Source organism: Capra hircus, chromosome 28, assembly GCF_001704415.2.
Source record: "Capra hircus breed San Clemente chromosome 28, ASM170441v1, whole genome shotgun sequence".
In the NCBI taxonomy this organism is placed as follows: Eukaryota; Metazoa; Chordata; class Mammalia; order Artiodactyla; family Bovidae; genus Capra; species Capra hircus.
This window is the reverse complement of record NC_030835.1, coordinates 167413-190737: the sequence shown is the minus strand read 5'-3', so window position 1 is coordinate 190737 and position 23325 is coordinate 167413. Positions and strand designations below refer to the sequence as shown.

The window sequence follows — 23325 nt, the reverse complement described above, 5'->3', positions numbered from 1 at the left end:
CTCGCGGTGGTCAGCTGAGACCAGGCGACCCCAGCGCTGAGCCGGCAGTGGCTCCGAGGGGTCCTCCTCGCCACCGCCTGAGCTTCGGCCTGGGCCGGCCTGGGAGCTTCGCAGTTGACCACACCGGCCTTCTGCACGCCGATGACTGGCCTTATTCGAAGGAGGTTTTGGGGGGACGTTAGGGGACCGAGAGGGGCTCCTGTGAGGGACCAACCCTCCCGTCCCCACAGTCCTGTCCTCGCTGAAAAGAGATTGCGTCAGAGCCCCTGCATCCCCGACAGAGTCACCGTCAGGCGTCTCGGGCAGCCGAAATATCTCCGAGAGGCGACACGTTGATCCGGGGAGCTACCGCTCTAACTAGAACTTTAGGGCAAAGGCTGGGGAAATAGGCACATCTTAGAGCGGCTGGGGGCAGTGGGATTTTCCTGCTTTCATGGGTTTGCGAGGGAGGCTTGGCCTATGTGATCCAAAGCCCCTTGGAGAGGTGGGGGAGGCGCAGCGTGAAGAGACAGCAGAGGCACCCCAGGAGAGGACGTGCAAAGGTGGCGGACCTGAAGCATTTCCCCGGCAGCCTCGCTGGACTGGCTAGTCTGTGTCCCGCAAAGTGGACCTGGTTTTCACGGCTTTTTCGCTTCCCTTAACTCCACTTTTCCAGGAATCTGTCCTTCCTGAAAGGAGAAAGTTACCAAGCTCCAGGTGAGTTGGGCTTTCTCTTCTCTGAGGATGGAAATATCCTTTCTTTGGGGGGAAGGGCATCAGCATTAGCTGAGTGTGTATCTGGTGTCAGGTCCTGTCTTGGTTCTGTTTTTTTTTTTTTTTTCACTTTGTCAGACTTCAGCGTGAGACATATAGTGTTTATAAATGTGAGTATAGGAGCATTAAGATACTAAGAGCATATAGCTATCAAATGATGTCACCAGGGTCTGCACAATTTGCTGACTTCAAATTCTACCCCTGTTTTCACTGAACTACCCTGCCCCCTTGAGTTTGACTCACTCCCCAGGGGACTGGGCTGTGCTCTTTTATTGGAAGACTTCACACAGCATGTTTGGTCCAGTCTCTGGAAGCATGCCTTTTCCTGCCAGACATTTCACTCACAGTGAAAGTCATCCACAGCTATTACACGCTCAATCTACTGCTGAGTGGTCTGGGGAAAGCAAATAGAATTATAAACTGCGGTGCTTGTCTTCACGAGCATGTGCTGTGTGTGGGGAAAAGTGTGTGCATTAATAGTAATCGTTTATTAAACTTGAGTTGAAGACATGAGAAAACGTGTTACATAACAGCTCAGTAAGTACCATGTCACTGCCAGAAATCCTGGGTGTTCTTTAAGAGGTAAACGTTCCTAAGCAACATTCCCCTAGACCGCCTGAAAGGAGAATTTCACTCCTTTTTCATCTCTTTGGTCTTTGTACAACCCAAAGATCCATTGCATTTATTGTGAAGCGTTTCTCTGCATACTTGATGTGAGCGTCACTAAGGCAGACGGGATGGGCTGCTCGTCTTGTGTTCTGCTTGCTTTGCTCCCTTTATCGTCGTACCTGCGTTTTAATTGGTACAGTGAATTGTTGAATTACCATGTAGGCTTTTAAAAAAAGCTTGTCATTTGTCTGCACAAAACCCCTTCTAGAAAGCTACCTCAAGACTGACACTTAGTGTCATAGAAAGTTTGAAAAGGAAGGGGTTAGCCAGCCACCAGGGTAGCCCCTCTTAACTCTCTGCCTTGGTGCCATCATCTTACAGAGGAGAGCTCTAATTCTGAGGGAGCAGAAGGGAAGTACCATGTATTTTATTGCAGAGAACAGCAAAGTCAGAAGTCAACCCCATGTTTTCTAACTTCATGCTGTTTCTTCTCTGTAACTAAACAGGTCATCACACCAGGAGTTATTTGAATAAAATATCAGGCTGGTTTTTTTTTTTATTAGATGATTAAAAAAAAAAGTATAGTTGATTTACAGTGTTTCAGGCATACAGGCTGGATTTTAAGGGGGGAAAAAAAAAACGAACTAATTCTTAACAGCACCACCAGCAAGACCATCTTTTTGGTTGGCAAAAACCATCCTCACATCCACATCCATAGAAAGGTACCATGAGTTCTTATAAAAATCAGTTTGTTTAGAGGACAGTAAGCTGCCTCAAAGTATTGAAAGCATAATAGCTTTGTGCCTTGAATATAATTGAGAACTTCAGCAAAGATGAACGTAAGTAAGAACCTGTGCTCTTTTTTTTTCCTTCTGTCTCTTCCCTAATGATTATGCACTGTGATGAAGTTGGGGATTGCCAGAACAACGACATTTTGAGATCCTGGCATATGTTAATCATTTTTTGAATTTAAAGAAAGGACTTCATTCCATCAGTGCTTACTCTTTTCTGTATACCAGACATTGTCCTTGAGTCTGCTGAAAGGTAGGAGTCCCATTTAACCCTTCTCTTCCTCTGTGACTTTGAATGAGTCACTTTGCAGTTATGAACCTTAGTTTTCTCATCTGTAAATTGAGTGCCGAGTTGGATGATCTCGAGATTTCTCTTTTACTTGTATCATTTCATGATTTTAAATTGTGAATTTATAAATAAATATTTGTCGTTTAGATTTTGAGTCAGGTGTGCTGTTTGCTGAGGATTTAAAGATTAGTTGAGTGTGGTCACAGAAGCCAGGTGAAATGTAAGGGGGGAAGGATGCAGGCTGAGCTTGAAGAATTGACAGGACCCCAGGCTGTAAAGCCTTGCAGTCCAGAATGAAGAGTCTGGATTTTATTCCATGTGCGTGGAGAAGCCTTTGGAGAGTTTCATGCCTGGCGTGGTACGTGTTTTAAAAGATCACCTTCTCTGCTGTGTGGAAGATTCATCATGTGGGGGAAGACAGATTTAGGAGGTTGGTGTAGGTGGAAAGTTAATGACAGCTGGGACTTATAATGATAATAGTGCAAGCTGGAAAGAAGTGGGTGGCGTCAGAGATGTTTAAAGGCAGAGTTGAGATGACTTGGTGATGAATAAAATGTGAGGAAGTGAGAAGAAAATCAGAAGCACTTCTGGGATTGGGGCTCGAGCAGTTTAGTAGGTTGTGTGGCACTTGGGGGACAGCAACGGAAGAGCAGACCCTGATGGAGATTGTGGGAGCAAGAATTCTGTTGGGGTGACTTACCTGGTGGTCCAGTGGTTAAGACTCTGTCTGAACTGCCAAAGCAGGGGCATGGGTTTGGTCCCATGTCAGGGAACTAAGATCCCACATGATATGCGGCACAGCCAAAAGCTTAAAAGAAAAATTCTGTTGGGGCTTGATAGGTTTTAAGTGCCTTTTAGACATCCAAGTGTAGATGTAGGTGGGAAACTGGAGCCTGGAATTGAGAAGAAAGGTTAGGACTAGAGATAAATGTTCGGGAATACCTAAGGAGAGTGTTTTATGGTTGTCGGTAAATGTGCTATTTTATTTTTTCTAGGAATGTTCAACTACTTAGTTTAGAACAAGAAAGGGCATATGATTTAGAAGACTAGGGGAGAAATTGATATCAGAAGTACACTTTGGCTGAGAGGAAAAAGGAAGGATTAAAACACAAGCTGGACTCAAGATTGCCGGGAGAAATATCAATCACCTCAGATATGCAGATGACACCACCCTTATGGCAGAAAGTGAAGAGGAACTCAAAAGCCTCTTGATGAAAGTGAAAGAGGAGAGTGAAAAAGTTGGCTTCAAGCTCAACATTCAGGAAACGAAGATCATGGCATCCGGTCCCATCACTCCATAGGAAATAGATGGAGGAACAGTGGAAACAGTGTCAGACTTTATTTTTTTGGGCTCCAGAATCACTGCAGATGGTGACTGCAGCCATGAAATTAAAAGACGCTTACTCCTTGGAAGAAAAGTTATGACCAACCTAGATAGCATATTCAAAAGCAGAGACATTACTTTGCCGACAAAGGTCCGTCTAGTCAAGGCTATGGTTTTTCCTGTGGTCATGTATGGATGTGAGAGTTGGACTGTGAAGAAGGCTGAGTGCCAAAGAATTGATGCTTTTGAACTGTGGTGTTGGAGAAGACTCTTGAGAGTCCCTTGGACTGCAAGGAGATCCAACCAGTCCATTCTGAAGGAGATCAGCCCTGGGTGTTCTTTGGAAGGAATGATGCTAAAGCTGAAACTCCAGTACTTTGGCCACCTCATGCGAAGAGTTGACTCATTGGAAAAGACCCTGCTGCTGGGAGGGATTGGGGGCAGGAGGAGAAGGAGACGACAGAGGATGAGATGGCTGGATGGCATCACTGACTCGATGGACGCGGGTCTGAGTGAACTCCGGGAGTTGGTGCTGGCCAGGGAGGCCTGGCGTGCTGCGATTCATGGGGTCGCAAAGAGTCGGACACGACTGAGCGACTGAACTAAACTGAAAGGATGATGATCTTGGTAAAATAGATGTGAGGGAGGAAGAAGAGAAGAAAAATAGGAAGATGTGTTTAAGGTGTGAATTTTGAGATAATATTTCAAAAACAGAGTGATCCAAATAGTGAAATGGCCCTAATTGTGGTTCCTGAGTTTGAAATGAGGCAAAGATCATTGGCATTGAAGAGATTAAGAAATGTGGGGTTAGCGTGTTGGGTAAATCATTCTTCTGAGTGTTAAGGTTATCAGGATAATAGTAGGAATGGGGCAAAAGGACAGCTCAGCAAGGAAATGAGGAAGGAAAGGCTCCATCCAAATTAGACTGAGATCAGCCTGAACTGCACACCCCCCTGTGTCCTTCTCCCCTCTTGAGTGCTCCCAACCTCACCTTCCTTCCGGGGCATTTGTTCCGATGGTTGTCAGTTGAGGAGGAATGTGCTTACTGTTTTAGGAACCAGTAGCATTCAAGGATGCCTCTGTGGACTTCACCAGGAAAGAGTGGGGTTGCTGGACTCTGTTGAGAGGAAGCCGCGCAGAGCAGTGATGCTGGAGAACTACAGCCGCTTGGCCCCAGTGGGTAAGAACATGGACTTGAGCACCAGTGCTGGGAGCCCCAGGAGCTGTAGTTGAGGAACCACTTTCTTAATTCTTTTTTGGCAGAAAAGGATGTTTTTGATTATTCTAAGCAGCTAAAGAACTTTGTGTGTATATGCTCAGTCATTTCCAGCTTTGTGTGACCCCATGGACTGTAGCTCGCCAGGCTCCTCTGTCTGTGGAATTTTCCAGGCAAGAATACTGGAGTGGGTTGCCATTTCCTGCCCCAGGGAATCTTCCTGACCCAGGGGTCGAGCCCATGTCTCTGGCATCTCCTGCACTGGCAGGTGAGTTCTTCACCACTGCGCCACCTGGAAAGCCCTACAGAGCTTTACTTGCTGAGAACTGGAGAATGGTCGCCTTACTTGGAGAATTGTCCGAGAAACCGTACGTGGTCCGTCCTTTATGAGCCAGAGTTTGAGACTGCTTTTTTTTGTTTTCCCCCGCACAGTCACCCACACCTGTGTGTCTCGGATGTGTTCTCTCAGTTGGAGCAAGCTGAGGATTATAGTATAATGGAGAACTCTCCATGCCCGTTACCCTTAGTTGCTGGCCTAGAGCCTCTAAACGCCCCCCTCGCTTTCCGAGCCTTTCAAGCCCTACCTTTACCACAGAGCATTATTCGCTGCTGCCCCGCGGTCGCCCTCCTTTCCAGCTGAGCCTGTTTTCCTGAGGTCCTCCATGCTTCCTTGCTCTGGGGCCCTTGATTGCCATGCTCTGGTTTCTCGTGAATTCTGTCTGTTAAGATTTTATTTGAAGTAATTTACCTGTGGGAGATCTTTGACCACGCCCCCATTCAATCTCCTTCTCGTTTCCTTCTTCTTGTTTTTGTTAATTTTATCTATCTTTGGCTGTGCTGGGTCTTCATTGCTGTGTGTCAGCTTTTCTCTAGTTGCGGTCAGTAGGCTTCCCGTTGCCGTGGCATCTCTTGTTGTGGAGCACAGGCCCCAGAGCACGTGGCCGTCGGTAGTTGAGGCATGTGGGCTCATCAGTTGTGGTGCGTGGCTTAGTGGCTCCGTGGCATGTGGGATCTTCCTGGACCAGGGATCAAACCTGTATCACCTGCATTGGGAGGCAGATTCGTATCCACTGTACCAAACAGGGAAGTCCTCAACCTCCTTCTTTTCTCAGAACTTTCTTTTCTCGGAATTTATATCTCACAGGCTCATCAGTTCAATTCGGTTCAATCACTCAGTCGTGTCCGACTCTTTGCGACCCCATGAATCGTAGCACGCCAGGCTTCCCTGTTCATCACCAACTCCTGGAGTTCACTCAAACTCACGTCCACCGAGTCGGTGATGCCATCCAGCCATCTCATCCTCTGTTGTCCCCTCTCCTCCTGCCCCCAGTCCCTCCCAGCATCAGAGTCTTTTCCAATGAGTCAACTCTTCACACAGGCTCATACCTGATTACATATTTTTTTGCATACTTTTATTTTAACCATTAGATCTGCAAGTCTGATTTATTTTCTTTGGTTTCTGGAGGGAAAGCAATGTGTCTAATACCCCACTGCTTTATGTACACGTGTGTGTGTGTGAGTCAGCTGTGTCCGACTCTTTGAAACCCCATGCACTATAGCTCTCCAGGCGCCTCTGCCCATGGACTTCTCCAGGCAAGAATACTGGAGTGGGTTGCCATTCCCTTCTCCAGTGGATCTTCCCGACCCAGGGAAAGAACGCAGGTCTCCCACATCGCAGGCAGATTCTTTACAATTTGAGCCACCAGGGAATCAAGATTTAAAAACTGACTGCTGTGGAGTTTCAAAGAAATACGTCTTATAGTCTTGTAAAAGAGACATTATAGTAAACACAGTATGTTACTGTGAATTCATTAAGTCCTGTGACGGATGGAGAATTGTGTTCTGAGAGAATGAGGGCATGGGATGGGATGAGAGTGATGAATGTACTGTTGAGAGGTCCAAGGAAAGCCTCTGAAGTGATGTTTAAACTGAGACCTAAAGCATTAATGGGCATTAAACAGGTGACTGGGTAGGAGAAGAATATTCCAGGCAAGAGAAGAGTTCACGAGAAGACCCAGACACCTAAAAGAAGAGTGTGGCTAGAATACAGGAAGCATTTGGGAAGATTAGAGCAGGGGCGATTCACTCGTGGCATTGAAGGCATCGGTAAAAAAAACGTGACGTTGTGTTGCGTTCAGTGGGAAGCCGCTGGGACAGCAGAATGGCATGAACCGACTCGCCCGTATCACTGGGGCTGCTTGACAGAGACTGGTTTGCAGAGAGGCGAAAGTAAAGGCAGGCTCTGTGCTTAGAGTTCCGACCATTTGCTGTCACAGGCTGTCTGCAGGGAATAAATCTGTGCAAGTAGCGCTCACAACTGCACCAAGAAACCTGAAGGATAAAACCCCCGAGCTGGACTGCGGCGTGCATGTATTTGTGATTTTGAGACATAATTGTTAAAATGTCCGTCTTGAGGGGTGATACCAATTACATTCACAAGCAACATGTGTCAGCAGGCTTTGGGTTTTTAACCAGTGTTAACAGGTAGTTTTAATTTTAATTTATTATATTATGATATACTGCTATTTTTTCAGCTTATCAATATTTGATATTTTATTGACTTCATTATTTCCCCTAACATGCCATCATCCCGAGAGTTTATGTCAGAGTTACATCAGTGGTTAATACTTACATTGCTTTGATTTCATAACTCTTGTTCCTGCAGAGTCAAATAGTATACATAGATTACATTTCCTTTTTTTGTTTTATTCCCTTTCCTACAACTAATTTTTGCTTTTCAAAATATATTTAATTTGAGGTTTTTCCCTTTCCACTCTGTTTCTAGAGCATTTTGGTTGATTTGGTTAACTACTGTTTTCTGTTATATATCAACAGTTGATTCAGCTTGTCTATTTTATTGATTTCTTAATGCTCACTGCTATTTCTTATATGTCATCTTTTTCTTAATTTAAAAACTTTTACTATAGTACACTGCTGAATAATTGTTTCAGTAATTTTTTAAATCCTTTCTCACCTGAAAAAGTGTCTAGCCAGTCTACTGATTGACTTGGGTATGAGATAGAAGGCTAATTTTACAGTCAGTTTACTTCCTAAATTAGAAGAGATTGCTCATTTATCTTCAGGTATACAATACTGCTGTCCTGTAGTTCAATGTCAATATAATTCTCATTTGTATTTGCACATAACTTGGCTTTTCTGTCTAGATGCTTTTAGCATTTTCTGGGTTTTTATTTTTTTATTTTTTTGCGTTTTTTTTTTGTTTGTTTGTTTCGTTGAAGTCCTGAGGTTTCACAATTTTTAACATTTAGTGAGCCCTGACTCTTGAATTCTAAGAATTTTTTTTCCCCTGCTAATTCTTTGATCATTTCTTTCTCTGCATTCTACCTCCACGGTATTCATCGAACTCGCACAAGACAGGCTTTTATCATTCCATCTGTCTGCCTTTACTCTGCATTCCTTGAGTACCCCTTAGTCTTCATTGTAGGTGGATATTCATTTAGCTATTCAACCCATCTAGATTGCAGGCCTTAAAATCAGACTGCCTGACAGTAGCTATGACACAAATTACTTGATCATTTTAACCTTGGTTCTTCCAGTGTAGAATGAGTGTCCTAATAGTTTTTCTCACGTAGGATCATGCATCTGCTTTCTCAGTGCTCCAATTGAGGACAGTAAATGTAAAATGTTGGATGGCATCACCAACTCAATGGACATGAGTTTAAGCAAACTCTGGGAGATAGTGAAGGACAGGGAAGCCTGGCATGCTGCAGTCCTTGGGTTTTAAAGAGACAGACAGAACTCGGTGTCTGAATAAGTCTCAAATATTATGATTATCATTGTTTTCAATCTTTTTATTAACTTAGAAAAATTCTAATTATTCTTTATAGCAATGTGTTTATGTTTTATTACTAGATCGTAGTTTTTTTAGATGTGATATCCCCTCAGATTTCTCTGGGATTTTCATTTTGAACCTTGTAAATTCTGTTACCTCTGTTTACTGTTTCCTGAGTTTGTGCCTCTCTTTATTGACGTGAGTTTCTGTCTTTCTTGTTTGTTTCCTTATGTTTCTTGTCTCTTTTTTTCCAAAAGTCTTCTGTTCACAGCATGACACTGGAGTGCCCCGCCCTCAGCTGATGCTCAGCCCTTCCTTGGTGCGTGTATATTCAGCTTACAGGGGACACCTCTGCTGACTGGGCTTGCCATGAATCTAATAAGAATCCAGATGGTGAGTTACGATGTAGACCCTTTATTGAGGTCGCCTCTTAAGGCCAGGATGTTGTCTGGGACAGGCCCTGCTTCAGTTCCCAGCTCTGGGACGTCCTTCTTGCCAGAAATTCCACCTCGCAGATTAGCTTGCGGCTTTATCCTGGGCACATGCGGCGTTGGTTGCTTCTCTTTGTACTTCAGCCCTGTCATTGTGCAGGTTTGGCATTACCTCAACTGATGCTGCTGTCTCCAGCCCAAATCATACTATTAGGAGTTCTTCTTTGCGAACAGTTTGTTTTTGAAGCTTTATATGGGGCCACTCCCCTTAACCTCCTAGTTTTTCATTTTTTTGTGGGGAAGAGGGTAGTTGGGACAGTGGCTCTGCTAATGGCAACAGCTAGTCAAGACATTAGAAATGCCTGACGTGATAGAAAAAACCTATTTCTGGAGTAAACCTCTCTTAGTTCAGAATAGTTGATTCTGAGCTTGGAATTTAATTTCTCGGACTTCTTTGGACGTTCTCCTACTTCTTCAGGAGCCTTTTTCTGTACATAACTTGAGCTGTGCATTTGTTTTTTGTTTGTTTCCCCATCAGACCTCATCCATCTGCACTTTATCACAAGAAGTTCCCTAGCAATTTTATTCTAGTAATGGCAGTCTTTCTTTTTTTTCCAAGACCATTGTGGATTTTCTTATTTTGGTCATTTCAGTGTAATATAAGGATCTTTACCCTAATTGTTTTCACTAACATACATACTACAGATCTTCATTAACTTATAGTTGGGTTATATCCCCATAGACTCATTGTAAATTGAAAAATACTTTTAAGTCAAAAATGCCTTTAATACACCTGATCTACTGATCATCACAGCTTAGCCTAACTGCCTTAATTATGCTCAAAACATTTACACTGGCCTGCAGTTGGGCAAAATCATCTAACACAAAGCCTGTTTTATACTAGTGTTGAGTATCTCGGGCAGTTCGTTGCGCACTGTACTGAAAGGGGAAGACAAGGGTTGTAAGCACACTGTTGGAGCTGCAGCTGCTGCCATTGCCCAGCATCATGAGGGAGGTTTGTCCAGCATCTTGCTAGCCCAGGAAAAGACCAAAATTCAAAGGCATATCACTGTCACACCCCCATAAAGTCAAAAATTTGTAAGTGAAGCCATCGTAAGTCAGGGACCATCTATAGTAAGTCTAAAATCTATATTCCTAGCACAGTTCTCTCCCAGGAGCTCCAGACCCACATGTTTCACTTACTGAACAGAATATTCCACCAGCACCACAAATTTAAAGAGTCAGATTCCAAGTCTGTTTTCTGTCCCCTTCCCTACTCTAGCCTTGGAGATTAAGATCCCGTGTCTTATGATATAGTAACCCATACCTAGTCACTCATTCAAGGGACTTGAGTCATGCTTGGGGCCTTCTTTCCCTTTTGAGTTTAGTCAGTCATCATGTGATTCAGAACAAATCTCTCCCTTTCTGTCCATAACCATCCTCCTCATCAGTCTTCTGATTTGCTATAGCAGCTCTCTCTCTACCTTAAAGTCATGCTCATTTATGATGGTATCTATAATCAGAGTCCGTCATTTCACTCACAGCTGTAATCCTTAACAGCTTCACATCTCTGAGGGGATCTCTAACTACACGCCAAGCCCTTTGTTCTGGCTCTTGTCTTCCTCTCCAGGCATAGTCTTTACCACTGTTACCTGTTTTATTTCCTTCACAAGAAACTGCTTATCTTTTCCAGAACATGTCACATCCTCCCTCCACATTCCACTTTTTTTCCCTTACGTTTGCTCCCAGAAATCTCCCCCAAGGTCTGAGTCAGCTGCCCCCCGCGCCCCCATGACTAGCCGTGCATGTATCTGTATAGTAGCACTTACATGGCGGTGTTGTTGGCCTGTCTGTCTTTCTTCCCAGTAGATTCCAGTTTATCAAGCAAAAGGATCTGTATTTCCTTTTTGTATCCCAAGCACTTATTAAAGTCGAGTACTTCGTTTTATTTTAACTGACATTTAACTGGTGAAATGGAATGAAATGTTAATTGTGGGATGACAAGAATGTGGGATGACAAGCAATGTGCATGTGCTTTCATTGGCAGTACTTAAAAGCAGAGACAAGATTTCTGTCCTGCGTACCCAAGCCCTCTCCCTTCCTGACACTAACCCAAAGGACATGAGAATAAGGACAAGACTGAACTTTCTGCTAGTTACCTTAGGCAGCTCTGAAATCTTGAAATTTTGTTTGTTGTCACTGAATTCCCTTTGTTTCCTAGGAGACTTGAATGAAAATTTTGTGGAAAATGAAGATAAAGTCCTTACGTTATCTATTACCTCAAGAGCTTTCCTGCTGGCAAATTTTGGAAGAGGTGGCTTAGTACAGTAACGAGGAGTCAGAATTAAATTGTGAATATTCACAGGGAGGTGTTCCTGAACTGGATGTTTCTACTTGTCAGAAGTGGAGAAAAGTATCTTCTCATATTTCCAGGAACCACAAGCAGTGTGGTGACTCTTCAGAGGGATAATTTAAAAAAACATGGAGAGTGAAGAATATTCATCTTTGAAAGTCCCAATCCAGATGGCCACCCAGGACTCCTCATTCTGTAAGAATGAGCCCCAGGATCCTCAGGAAAGCAAAAGTCTAACTGAAGAAAGCACTGAGAGGAAACTGACAGGGGGAAGAAGTCCTCCCGTTGAGCATTGTTCAGAGAGCCTTCACGGTAGACTCGTGGCTGACGTAAAAGAGGTGGTCTCGCCACCGTTCAGAGCAGAGACAGTCTGGCATATTGGCCAGGGGGAAGAGTCCCTGGAGCCCTTTGGCTGTGACCACAAAGACGTTAGCGGTTGGAAATCCCGGGTGGCCAGTCATCGTCATCAGAGAGCTCATGCAGAGGAGAAGCCCTGTAGCCATCAAGACTGTGGGAAAACATGTGCCGCCAGCCCAGGTGGTCACCCTGGTGAGAAAATCCGCCCTTCAGAGAAAGTATACAGATGTAGTCAGTGTGGTAGGGACTTCAGTGAGCGCTCAGAGCTGGTCCTGCATCAGAGGGAGCACACTGAAGAAAAGCCCTACAGGTGTGATCAGTGCGGGAAGGGCTTCACGAGGAGCTCGAGTCTGCTCATCCACCGTGAAGTCCATGCCGATGAGAAGCCTTACAAGTGCGACAAGTGCGGGAAGGGCTTCACCAGGAGCTCGAGTCTGCTCATCCATCACTCAGTCCACACAGGGGAGAAGCCTCATAAATGCGACAAGTGCGGGAAGGGCTTTACTCAGAGCTCCAAGCTGCACATCCACCAGCGCGTGCACACTGGCGAGAAGCCCTACGAGTGTGGGGAGTGCGGGATGAGCTTCAGCCAGCGCTCCAACCTGCACATCCACCAGCGCATCCACACGGGGGAGAGGCCCTACAAGTGCGGGGAGTGCGGGAAGGGTTTCAGCCAGAGCTCCAACCTGCACATCCACCGCTGTTCACACACGGGGGAGAAGCCGTACCAGTGCTACGAGTGCGGGAAGGGCTTCAGCCAGAGCTCAGACCTCCGCATCCACCTGAGAGTCCACACTGGGGAGAAGCCCTATCACTGTGGCAAGTGCGGGAAGGGCTTCAGCCAGAGCTCCAAACTCCTCATCCACCAGAGAGTCCACACTGGGGAGAAGCCCTATGAGTGCAACAAATGTGGGAAGGGCTTCAGCCAGAGCTCCAACCTCCACATCCACCAGAGGGTCCACAGGAAAGACCCCCACTAAATGAGGTCTTCAATCACATGCTGTTACTCCAAAGACTTCAATATTTCTAACATTACTCTTACTTTCACATTCTCAGGATATAGTAAGAGTTATTCAGATATGTTGCCTCACTGAAAGTCATTCACTCAAGGGATTTAAGTACCAGGCACTTTGTTATGCTACACAGTGAATTGATTGTTGTTCTTGCTCAGTTGGGTAGAGTGAAAACGTCTGTGCTTTGCCATTCAGCCAGTGTTACTAGAGCCGCATATCCTACCCAGCATTTCTAAGTGCAAGAACCTTACATTTGTCTAAGCAGAACGCGTTTCCTTTGTTCACACTCTCTGAGAATCTGGGACTTTGGCTTTCTCTTCAAATCCTGTGCCTTGTGTTTTTCATATTTCCCTTCCTGCCCCGAGTAGCCCTCTTTAAATTATGATTGCACAATATGTTTTAACATTTGCTATAACCCCCAAAAGTCATTTGCTTTTGCAACACTGTTATTGAGCCACACTTGGGCCTTCTGGGCCGAGCAGAGTAAAGCCAATCCTCTGACACCGGGCTGTAAAGGAAGTGCACCATTTATTGCAGGGCACCAAAGGAGCCCAAGCGGCTGGTGCTCATCAGACCCAAACTGATGGCTTTCAGAGAAACATAAGGTGAGGAACAGGGGACTGTGGGGTGCATGATCAGCTCACGGACATTCTTCTCATTGGTTGATGGTGAGGCAATTAGGAGTCAATATCATCAACCTTCAGTTTCTAAGCCATCTGGGGTCTGCCTGCTTATGGGCAGCAAACGATTAACTTCTTGCATCTGGTGGCAGTTTCAGTATCTGCAAAACAGCTCAAAGGACATGGCTCAGAATATTATCTGTATTCTAGAGGAATTACCAGGTCCTTGCTTCACTTAATGGCTAAACTATTATTGTTTTGCTTGGCTTTTTTCCTTTCTTTCTGCATTTGCTCTCTTCTCTGATTAAATTTACACTCTGGAACTTGAGGAAGGCTTGGAGAGTATGTTTTGAAATGACAAGGCTTAAAATATGCACTCTATCTCACATAATTCAATTGGGGTGTGGTGCTAGGACACCTCAGAGGGTTAAGGATCATCTCCTAGAAGTTAAAACAAGAAGCTTGTAAAATAGTTGAGAGAAAATTGTTTTTTAGTGAATATATAAGTAAAGCAGAATAAACTAATTGCAACCCTGATTTTCTAAACAATGACTGATTCCCCAGCTGGTGCTTAAGAGGCTCCCTAGTCATCTATAGTTATTCACCAGTGACTGGTATCCTTACATGAAACAATGGTGGGGGAAATAGAGATGCAATATTTATTACCTTGAGGAGGTGGGGTTATAACTGGTACCTCCTGATCAAAGGTAACCTGAAGCAGTTAACTGGACATGGATAACAGGAAAGTGACATGTTAAATTTAGAGGAAATGTAGCTAATGTCCAATAAGAAATGGAGGAAGGTGACAGATTGATACTTACTTCAAGAGGCAGTCCCAGAATATTTGACTCCAACTCAGAGGTGCCCACATGGAATGATTAGGGTAGTGACTGAGCATTTGCACTTTGGCATTGCATAAAACCCTCACTAGTCTGGGTACCATAAGATGGCATCACAACTGATGTGATTCTGCTTTGGTGAGCGCTAGAATTATGAATCCCTCCCAGTTTCTCCTGGCCTCATAAGATTATATGTGAACATCTCTTCTGGACTTGACTCTTGTTTCTCACATATGTCTTCCAGTTGGCTGATATATGTAATCTGTTTGGGACTTAGAGCCAAGCATGATCATGAGAATCCATGTGCCGTGAGTCCAGAGAGCAGATCTAAAGTCCAAGTCTCAGATGTTTATAAACTAGCCTGTTTTCCAAGTCTCCTTTTATACATACCTTAATTTAGCAATGTCTTTAACTCTGTTTAGCTTTTATTGTTCTCTTTTAAGCATTAGTTTTCTTAATACAATTGAAATGTGGTCAGAGTCCATGGGAAGCATTTTGCTGATTGTGGTAAGGAAGTTTGGAGAGAAAGTCAGAAAAAGGAACTTGTGCATGAAAATGCAGGAAAGGGAGCCTTCCTGATGCTCAGTGATAGAGAATCCACCTGCCAATGCAGGAGACATAAATTCAATCCCTGATCTGAAAACATCCCACATGGCTTGAAGCAACTGAGCCTGTGCTCTATAGAGCCCAGGAGCCCCAGCTACTGAGCCCCAGCTACTGAGCCCCAGCTGCTGAAGCCCCAGCTACTGAAGCCCCAGCTACTGAGTCCCAGCTACTGAAGCCCCAGCTACTGAGTCCCAGCTGCTGAAGCCCCAGCTACTGAGTCCCAGCTGCTGAAGCCCCAGCTACTGAGTCCCAGCTGCTGAAGCCCCAGCTACTGAGTGCCAGCTGCTGAGCCCAAGCTACTGAGCCCCAGCTGCTGAAGCCCCAGCTACTGAGTCCCAGCTGCTGAGCCCCAGCTGCTGAGCCCAAGCTACTGAGCCCCAGCTGCTGAAGCCCCAGCTATTGAGCCCCAGCTGCTGAAGCCCCAGCTACTGAGCCCCAGCTGCTGTGCCCCAGCTGCTGAAGCCCCAGTTGCTGAAGCCCCAGCTACTGAGCCCCAGCTACTGAAGCCCCAGCTACTGAGCCCGCAGGCACTATTGCCTGTGTTCTGCAACAAGAGAAGCCACAGCAAATGAGGACCCTTCGAACTACAACTAAAGAGTGGCCTCTACTCACTGCAACTAGAGGAAAGCCCACACAGCAACAAAGACCCAGCACAGCCGAAATAAACACAGTTATTTAAAAAGAAAATGCAGGAAGAACAGGGCATGTCTCACATTCATGAAGTCCCAAAGATGCCATAGATTGACAGAGAGAAAGCGCTTTGCTAATTTTTAAGATATCCCAACTTCAGACATGTGAAAATGAAAAAAAACAAAAACCAAAAAAAGATGTGTTGCAAAATGGTTCTTTTTCAGAATTCAAGGGTCGTCCTAAGATTGATCCTTTACTGGTACCTGAACAAAGACCTTTGGAAAATCTCAATAATTGTATTCAATTGATAATTCCATCACAAATTTGGCAAGGAATCTAGGTTACAGATTTAAATTCTTAAAATTCTTACCTACTCAGTAGGTGCTGTTTACTTTCTATATGGATTAAGATGTTAAGGTCAAAATACTGGTGAATATATGATCACTACTTGCAGTTACACTTCTAAATTATAATCTTTTAAGCCACTGACAGCCAAAGTTAGGGGATAAAAAGAAATGTACTTCCCTGGTGATCCAGTGGTTAAGAATCTGCCCACCAATGCAGGGGACAGGGTTTGATCCCTGGTCTGGGAAGACTCCACATGCTGAGGGGCAGTTAAGCACGTATACCGCAACTACTGAAGTCCATTCTCTCTCAAGCCTATGCCCTGCAGCAAGAAAAGCCACCACGATGAGAAGCCCGTGTGCCGCAGCTAGAGAAAGACTGCAGCAACAGAGACCAAGCACAGCCAGGGAGAAGCACGTCCTCCTCCCCTAACCCATGTGCACTGTCAACCAGGGACCTACCCTCCAGCAAAAGATGAGAAATTTCTCCTCTGTAGAAATCAAATGGCCCTTAGGGACAGACCTGCATTCTACTTTTGTGAGTCCAACAGAAAAACAGTTGTCTTCTAGCTCCAATACATTATAACAGAGCTTCAAAATGCATGAAATAAAAACGAAATAGCTGTAGGCAAATTACCAGTCTCAACACCTGGGTAATTGATAGCACAAATGGACAGAAAATCAGTTAGGATATATAAGATTATCAGCGAAGTTGACTAACATTTATAGAATACTCCAACAGCAGCGTAATATACATTCTTCCCAAGTGCACATGTTATGGGCAAAAAAAAGCTGCAAACAATTTAAAAGAATGGAAATCGTACACGATACACTCTGACCAGAATAGAACTTAATGAGAAATTGTAACAGAAAGATATAGAGTCACCAAACATTTAAGTTAATGACTCCTAAATAAGCCATGGGATAAAGAGAAAATAACAATGAAAATCTGAAAATATTTTGAATCACAACAATGTGTGGGGTGTGGCTAAAGTAGCATAAAATTTTATTAATTATGCCAATAAATCCAACAACTTAGTTGAAATAGAAAAAGTTGTTGAAAGGTACAAACTACCAAAACTCACTCAAGAAGAAAGAGAAAACTGAATAGCCCTATTAAACCAACAACCTTCCACAGGCCAGATGGTACAAGTGAATTCTACCAAACATTTATGGAAGACATAGTAACAATTCTATATGAACTCTTCTAGGAATAAACCCATTCCAACTTATTTTAGGAGCCAACATTGCCTACATACCAAAGCCAAAGAGGTCTGCAAGGCCACAGTCTTGCATCCCCTAGAAACCTGAACTAACTGAATCCTCCTTCAGCACAAAGTGCTGCTTCCCTGAGGAGCAATTGCAGGCAGCTGGTTGCACCCATTTCCCATAGTCACTGGAAGGTTAGTTACTGTAACACCTACAGGAAGATTAGGAAAGAAACTTGTTTTTTAGGATTCTTACTGTCTCATGAGGAATTAGCATGATGATTTCTTTAAGGGCCAACACAAATCATGTAGCAACATTTGCATTTTTGCTATGACTATGAGAAAATGCAGACAAACTGGGTCAACAATAGCACAGAATAGTAACAGCATAGAACCTGCATGTCTCTTCATATTACTTCATCCTGGTACTGATGTGTTCCTGATTACTGATAATATGATGTATATTATCCTTGAAGTTGGTGTTCATCTATTTCTGTATTTCCGTTCTAACTTACTAATGCTAAAAATTCTCATATAAGACACTAAGCGAAGGAGGGAAAGAATAACTCACTATTTTCTGTAGGATCAAGGACACTACATGCAGAGAGCAAGAGTGGGGCTGGAGGAGGCAGAACAGACCACAAGAGGTCTGATCCGCCCTGCGTGTCCTGGCTCTCTTACCTATGCGCTCCATACACCAGCTAGGTGGAATGTCCTGCAGCACATCTTTTGGTCCTTAACTACCTTGGCAGTAGTTTCTCAGTCTTCTGATAGAAGCTAAGTTTGACTTAACTGTGTCTGAAAATCTGACTACTGGCTAGGCTGCTAAGAATAGGATGACCCGGACATTCGTCCTCTGGGGCTGACTTTCCTTCATCTTTCGAGCTAGGCAGAAACAAGTAATCGGGGAGGCTCTCTCCTTCACTCGTTTCCTGTGTCTGCGAAGTGAGGATGAAGGAGGCACACACAGGTCTCAATGCCCCATGTGATAAGGGGCATGTTGTGGGGCCTCCTCAGGAGCTGGGAAGAGTGGAGGCTCAGAATCAAAGGCTTTTAACAGTGCCTGAGAGAGCATTTTCTTAGTGGGAGGTGGTATATCTTTCCCCCATACTATGCTCTCTTACACCCTCAAAAGTGTAATGTCCTGGGCAAATTTGCCCCTTGCCTTAGCCCAGCTCGTCTCTCCTCTCCAGTTCAAACAAGTTGGCACAGTCTGAAGGGAGGCTTGCAGAACACAAGGGTTACTTTGTGCTATCAGTTGTGCTAATCTAGGATCTGCTCTTTCTTGGCTTTTCTCCTCATGGGATCTGCGGTCCTGGTGGGAGGTCTCCACTCAGATGAGCCACTTTGCAGGTGAGATTCCTCTTAACCTTACAAAATCGGCTTTGTTCCTGGGAACCAGGAGCTGAACCTAAGGGACAAAATCATTTCAGTTGGAACCTACTTGAGTATTCCAACTTCCAGAGCCCCAAGATCTCAAGTAGGTCTTTCAATAAATTCAAATCAGGACTTCTGAAAACACACAGGCTGGACACATCAGGCCAGGCCCATAACTCATTATGAAGTGTGATCCCAGAGCCCTTAAGGAACACCCAGAAACCCAGCAATGCAAGTGTCCCGTGGTGAGAGTCCACGTTATACTGCCAGCGATGTCCTCTGGCTCCGTGCAGGGACAGACGCAACGCCAGACTAGGCAGATGGTTTTGTGGGGAGGAAACTGCCGCAGATGCGCATCCTAGCGCCGTCTCCCGCTGCCGGGGCGGTTCTGAGGCACTAGCTGGCCTCTCTGAATCTCTCCTGACCTTATTAGAGTGGAAGCACGAGGACTCCCTGCAGCCCTCACGGACTGCACTGGCCTCAGAGCAGTGGCCGCCAGCAAGACAGCGGCTTTCCCTGGGACTCGAAGCCGCCGGTAAGACCTCAAGGCCGGGACCGGGCCTTTCACGCTCCCAGGGCTTCCGCCGGCAGTAAGGCAAGGCCCAGGCAGGCCCTCGCGCAGGCTCCACCTGCCCTTCGCACCGGCCGCGCCCCAACAGCGCGTCAGTCCCGCCGCGCCGACTGAGGCTGCGCGCCACGTGGCGCGTGCGCCAGAGCGCCTGTCCCACTTGGAGGGCCCCTCCACGTCTGGCCTACAGGCGGCTTCCTGACCGCAAGCTGGCAGTGAGACCTAAACCGTCGGTCAGAGTAGGGAAGGGGATGTGAGGTGGCTGTTCCACTAGCTGAGATCCTGACGCAGGTGGAAGAAATGATGGGAGAAGAGACCTAGAATGCAGTTTGAAAGCCTGTTGACAGTAGGGCTTCTCCCAGGAGGCACAGCAGTTCAGTGTGGCGGTGTTCGCAGCTGTAGTAATCATGATAAAATATGATGCCAGCTTCTCAGAATCACTTGTGAGAAATGGATTACCTGCCATGTCAGTAAAGAAAGGACGTCATAGCCATCAGTGGTTGTGGCCACCTTTGAGCATTAATTGGTGAGCCTAAGGGAACTCAGGAACTTAAGAAGATATTAAGAAGAGGTGGCAAGAATATACAGAACTGTACAAAAAAGATCTTCACAACCAAGATAATCACGATGGTGTGATCACTCACCTAGAGCCAGACATCCTGGAATGTGAAATCAAGTGGGCCTTAGAAAGCATCACTATGAACAAAGCTAGTGGAGGTGATGGAATTCCAGTTGAGCTGTTTCAAATCCTGAAAGATGATGCTGTGAAAGTGCTGCACTCAATATGCCAACAAATTTGGAAAACTCAGCAGTGGCCACAGGACTGGAAAAGGTCAGTTTTCATTCCAATCCCAAAGAAAGGCAATGCAAAAGAATGCTCAAACTACCACACAATTACCCTCATCTTACATGCTAGTAAAGTAATGCTCAAAATTCTCCAAGCCAGACTTCAGCAATACGTGAACCATGAACTTCGAGACGTGCAAGCTGGTTTTAGAAAGGGCAGAGGAACCAGAGATCAAATTGCCAACATCCGCTGGATCATGGGAAAAGCAAGAGTTTCAGAAAAACATCTATTTCTGCTTTATTGACTATGCCAAAGCCTTTGACTGTGTGGATCACAGTAAACTGTGGAAAATTCTGAAAGAGATGGGAATACCAGACCACCTGACCTGCCTCTTCAGAAATCTGTATGCAGGTCAGGAAGCAACAGAACTGGACATGGAACAACAGACTGGTTCCAAATAGGAAAAGTATCTCAAGATTGTATATTGCCACTCTGCTTATTTAACTTATATGCAGAGTACATCATGAGAAATGCTGGACTGGAGGAAGCACAAGCTGGAATCAAGATTGCCAGGAGAAATATCAATAACCTCAGATATGCAGATGACACCACCCTTATGGCTGAAAGTGAAGAGGAACTAAAGAGCCTCTTGATGAAAGTGAAAAAGGAGAGTGAAAAAGTTGGCTTAAAGCTCAACGTTCAGAAAACAAAGATCATGGCATCTGGTCCCATCATTTCACGGCAGATAGATGGGGAAACAGTGGAAACAGTGACAGACTTTATTTTGGGGGGCTCCAAAATCACTGCAGATTGTGATTGCAGCCATGAAATTAAAAGATGCTTACTCCTTGGAAGGAAAGTTGTGACCAACCTAGACAGCATATTCAAAAGCAGACATTACTTTGCCAACAAAGGTCCATCTAGTCAAGGCTATGGTTTTTCCAGTAGTCATGTATGGATGTGAGAGTTGGACTGTGAAGAAAGCTGAGTGCTGAAGAATTGACGCTTTTGAACTGTGGTGTTGGAGAAGACTCTTGAGAGTCCCTTGGACTGCAAGGAGATCCAACCAGTCCATTCTGAAGATCAGTCCTGGGTGTTTACTTTGGCCACCTCATGCAAAGAGCTGACTCATTGGAAAAGACTCTGATGCTGGGAGGGATTGAGGGCAGGAGGAGAAGGGGACGACAGAGGATGAGATGGCTGGATGGCATCACCGACTCGATGGACATGAGTCTGAGTGAACTCCAGGAGTTGGTGATGGACAGGGAGGCCTGGCGTGCTGCGATTCACGGGGTCGCAAAGAATCGGGCACGACTGAGCGACTGGACGGAACTGAACTGAAGGGAACTCAGAAAGGAAGCAAGGAGCACCTGCCCTCTGGCAGCCTTCAGACACCCTGTGGTGCTCCCCGAGGAAGCTCAGGATACTGGCCAATAGCGGAGGTGCGAATTGAAGGATTGGTTCGAGCCCAGACTCTTCTATCTTCCCATGCGTAGAAAAGCGCTAAATTCCTTGCGATGTTTGGTTTTCCTTTAATTTCCAATAATTTTGTGTCATTCAGACTATCTACCCTTTGTTGCAAAACCCCTGTATATCCTAGCTAACCCCCTCGCCTCCTTGGAGCAATCTTCCCAAGGTTACTTGAGAGGCCGCCTCCCAGGCCTGAAGTCCTAAGAATGTCTGTTGTGTAAAACAACTCTCAGCATTTAGGTTGTGCATTCTTTTTCGGTTGACACTGGCAATACACAAAATTGTTTGATGAGTGAAAACGCACAACTGAAAAAAAGTATCATATCTCTTAGATAGCATGCACAACCATTTGATGCTTTACTCAAATGGGGTTTCCAAGCCGTAAGAATTTCAGTAAGCAATATAAGCATTTTCTTGATCAATATATTTCCCAATATATTTAAAACTGTACAAATATTTCAACAATTTCAAACAGAAAATTTAGAGGATTCAGTGAGCTGGCATACTCCATCTGGAATCAACAGATGTTAGTGTCTTTCTAAGGCTTCTAGATGTGTCTTTACTTGTGATGAAACTTGAGCCCTAAATGTGTCATCCTGTGCCTTCTAAGGACATACTTTTACACAAGCACAATACCATCATCCCACCTATAAAATTTAACCATAAAAAGCATCTAATACGAAATCCATAATCCAAGTGCCTCATCCTAAGAGTGTCTTACAGAGGTTGTGTCAGGTTTTTGAAGCTGTCTTTTTTAAACCAAGATTCAACAAACCCATGTATTACATAATACACAGTAGTGGAGTGGACAAGATTCACTCATCAAGTCCTAATTTTCCCATTGGAAGAAAGTGCAAAGCAAGTAGTCCTCTGTTGTCTGTTTTTGGCTGTGGCAGGCAGAACGCAGGAGCCTAGTTCAGGTCAAGATCAAACCCACGTCCTGTGCAGTGGGACTGTAGAGTCCTAACCACTGGGCTGCCAGGAGGGTTCGAGAGAGAGAATTCTTAAAAATCATAGATCTACCCGCGCCCTCTCCCACAGAGTCCATCACTGAAACATGTACAATATCGTATGTGAAATGAATCGCCAGTCCAGGTTCGATGCATGATACATACAGGATGCTTGGGGCTGGTGCACTGGGATGACCCAGAGGGATGGTACAGGGAGGGAGGTGGGAGGGGGGTTCAGGATGGGGAACACGTGTACACCGATGGCGGATTCATGTTGATGTATGGCAAAAACCATATTACTTTATTACAATTACTATATTATAAAGTATTAGCCTCCAATTAAAATAAATTTATATTAAAAAATCTTAGATCTACAAATAGGATAGAGAAATTTTGCTTAAATTTGCTCTATAGGTTCTAAGTATCCCAAGCTATTATCTATCAATCCAACTAAACAGTGCATCAGAATTAAATTTTATTACAAACATGATTCTGTTTCAGAGTTACCAGTTTTTAGAAATTTTTTACAGCACAAGCATTAACACCACCTCCTAAATGAATATTTGGGTTAGTGGATTGTTTTAAAAAGTTTTTTTGAATTATAACAACACTGAATATTAAAATAGCAGTACATGTCAGCAGATTAGTTACAAAACTTTCAAAGCACATACACAACATATATAGGAAACTGACACATTATAAAGTTAAATTTTGTGTTAAAGGTGACTGCATATAGTAATATCAAACACTGCCCTCACTTTGCTGTCCAAGAGTGTTTTGAAATTCTATGACTCCCAGCCATTTAAAAAAATTTTAATATTGCACTATTTCAAACATCGTGCATCATATACAACTTTCAAATATCTATTCATATTATTTTAAATTTGCATAATTTATATTCCCATAAAATGCGTCAGCACTGTACTCAACAGGCAACCCTTTGCAGGGCTCAGAGGTGGATGAATTTCATCTGACACAGTTTGGTTTCTATTTCATC

General features: G+C 44.6%; 1 protein-coding gene across 1 annotated transcript; it reads left to right on the top strand.

Annotated features, from left to right (window-relative positions):
- Positions 709–14605, top strand: ZNF239 (zinc finger protein 239). Its single transcript, XM_018042532.1, is given in 4 exon segments — positions 709–2406; positions 4821–4946; positions 9033–9168; positions 11428–14605. A coding segment is annotated over 1 exon segment (1323 nt). The 5' UTR covers positions 709–2406; positions 4821–4946; positions 9033–9168; positions 11428–11687; the 3' UTR covers positions 13011–14605.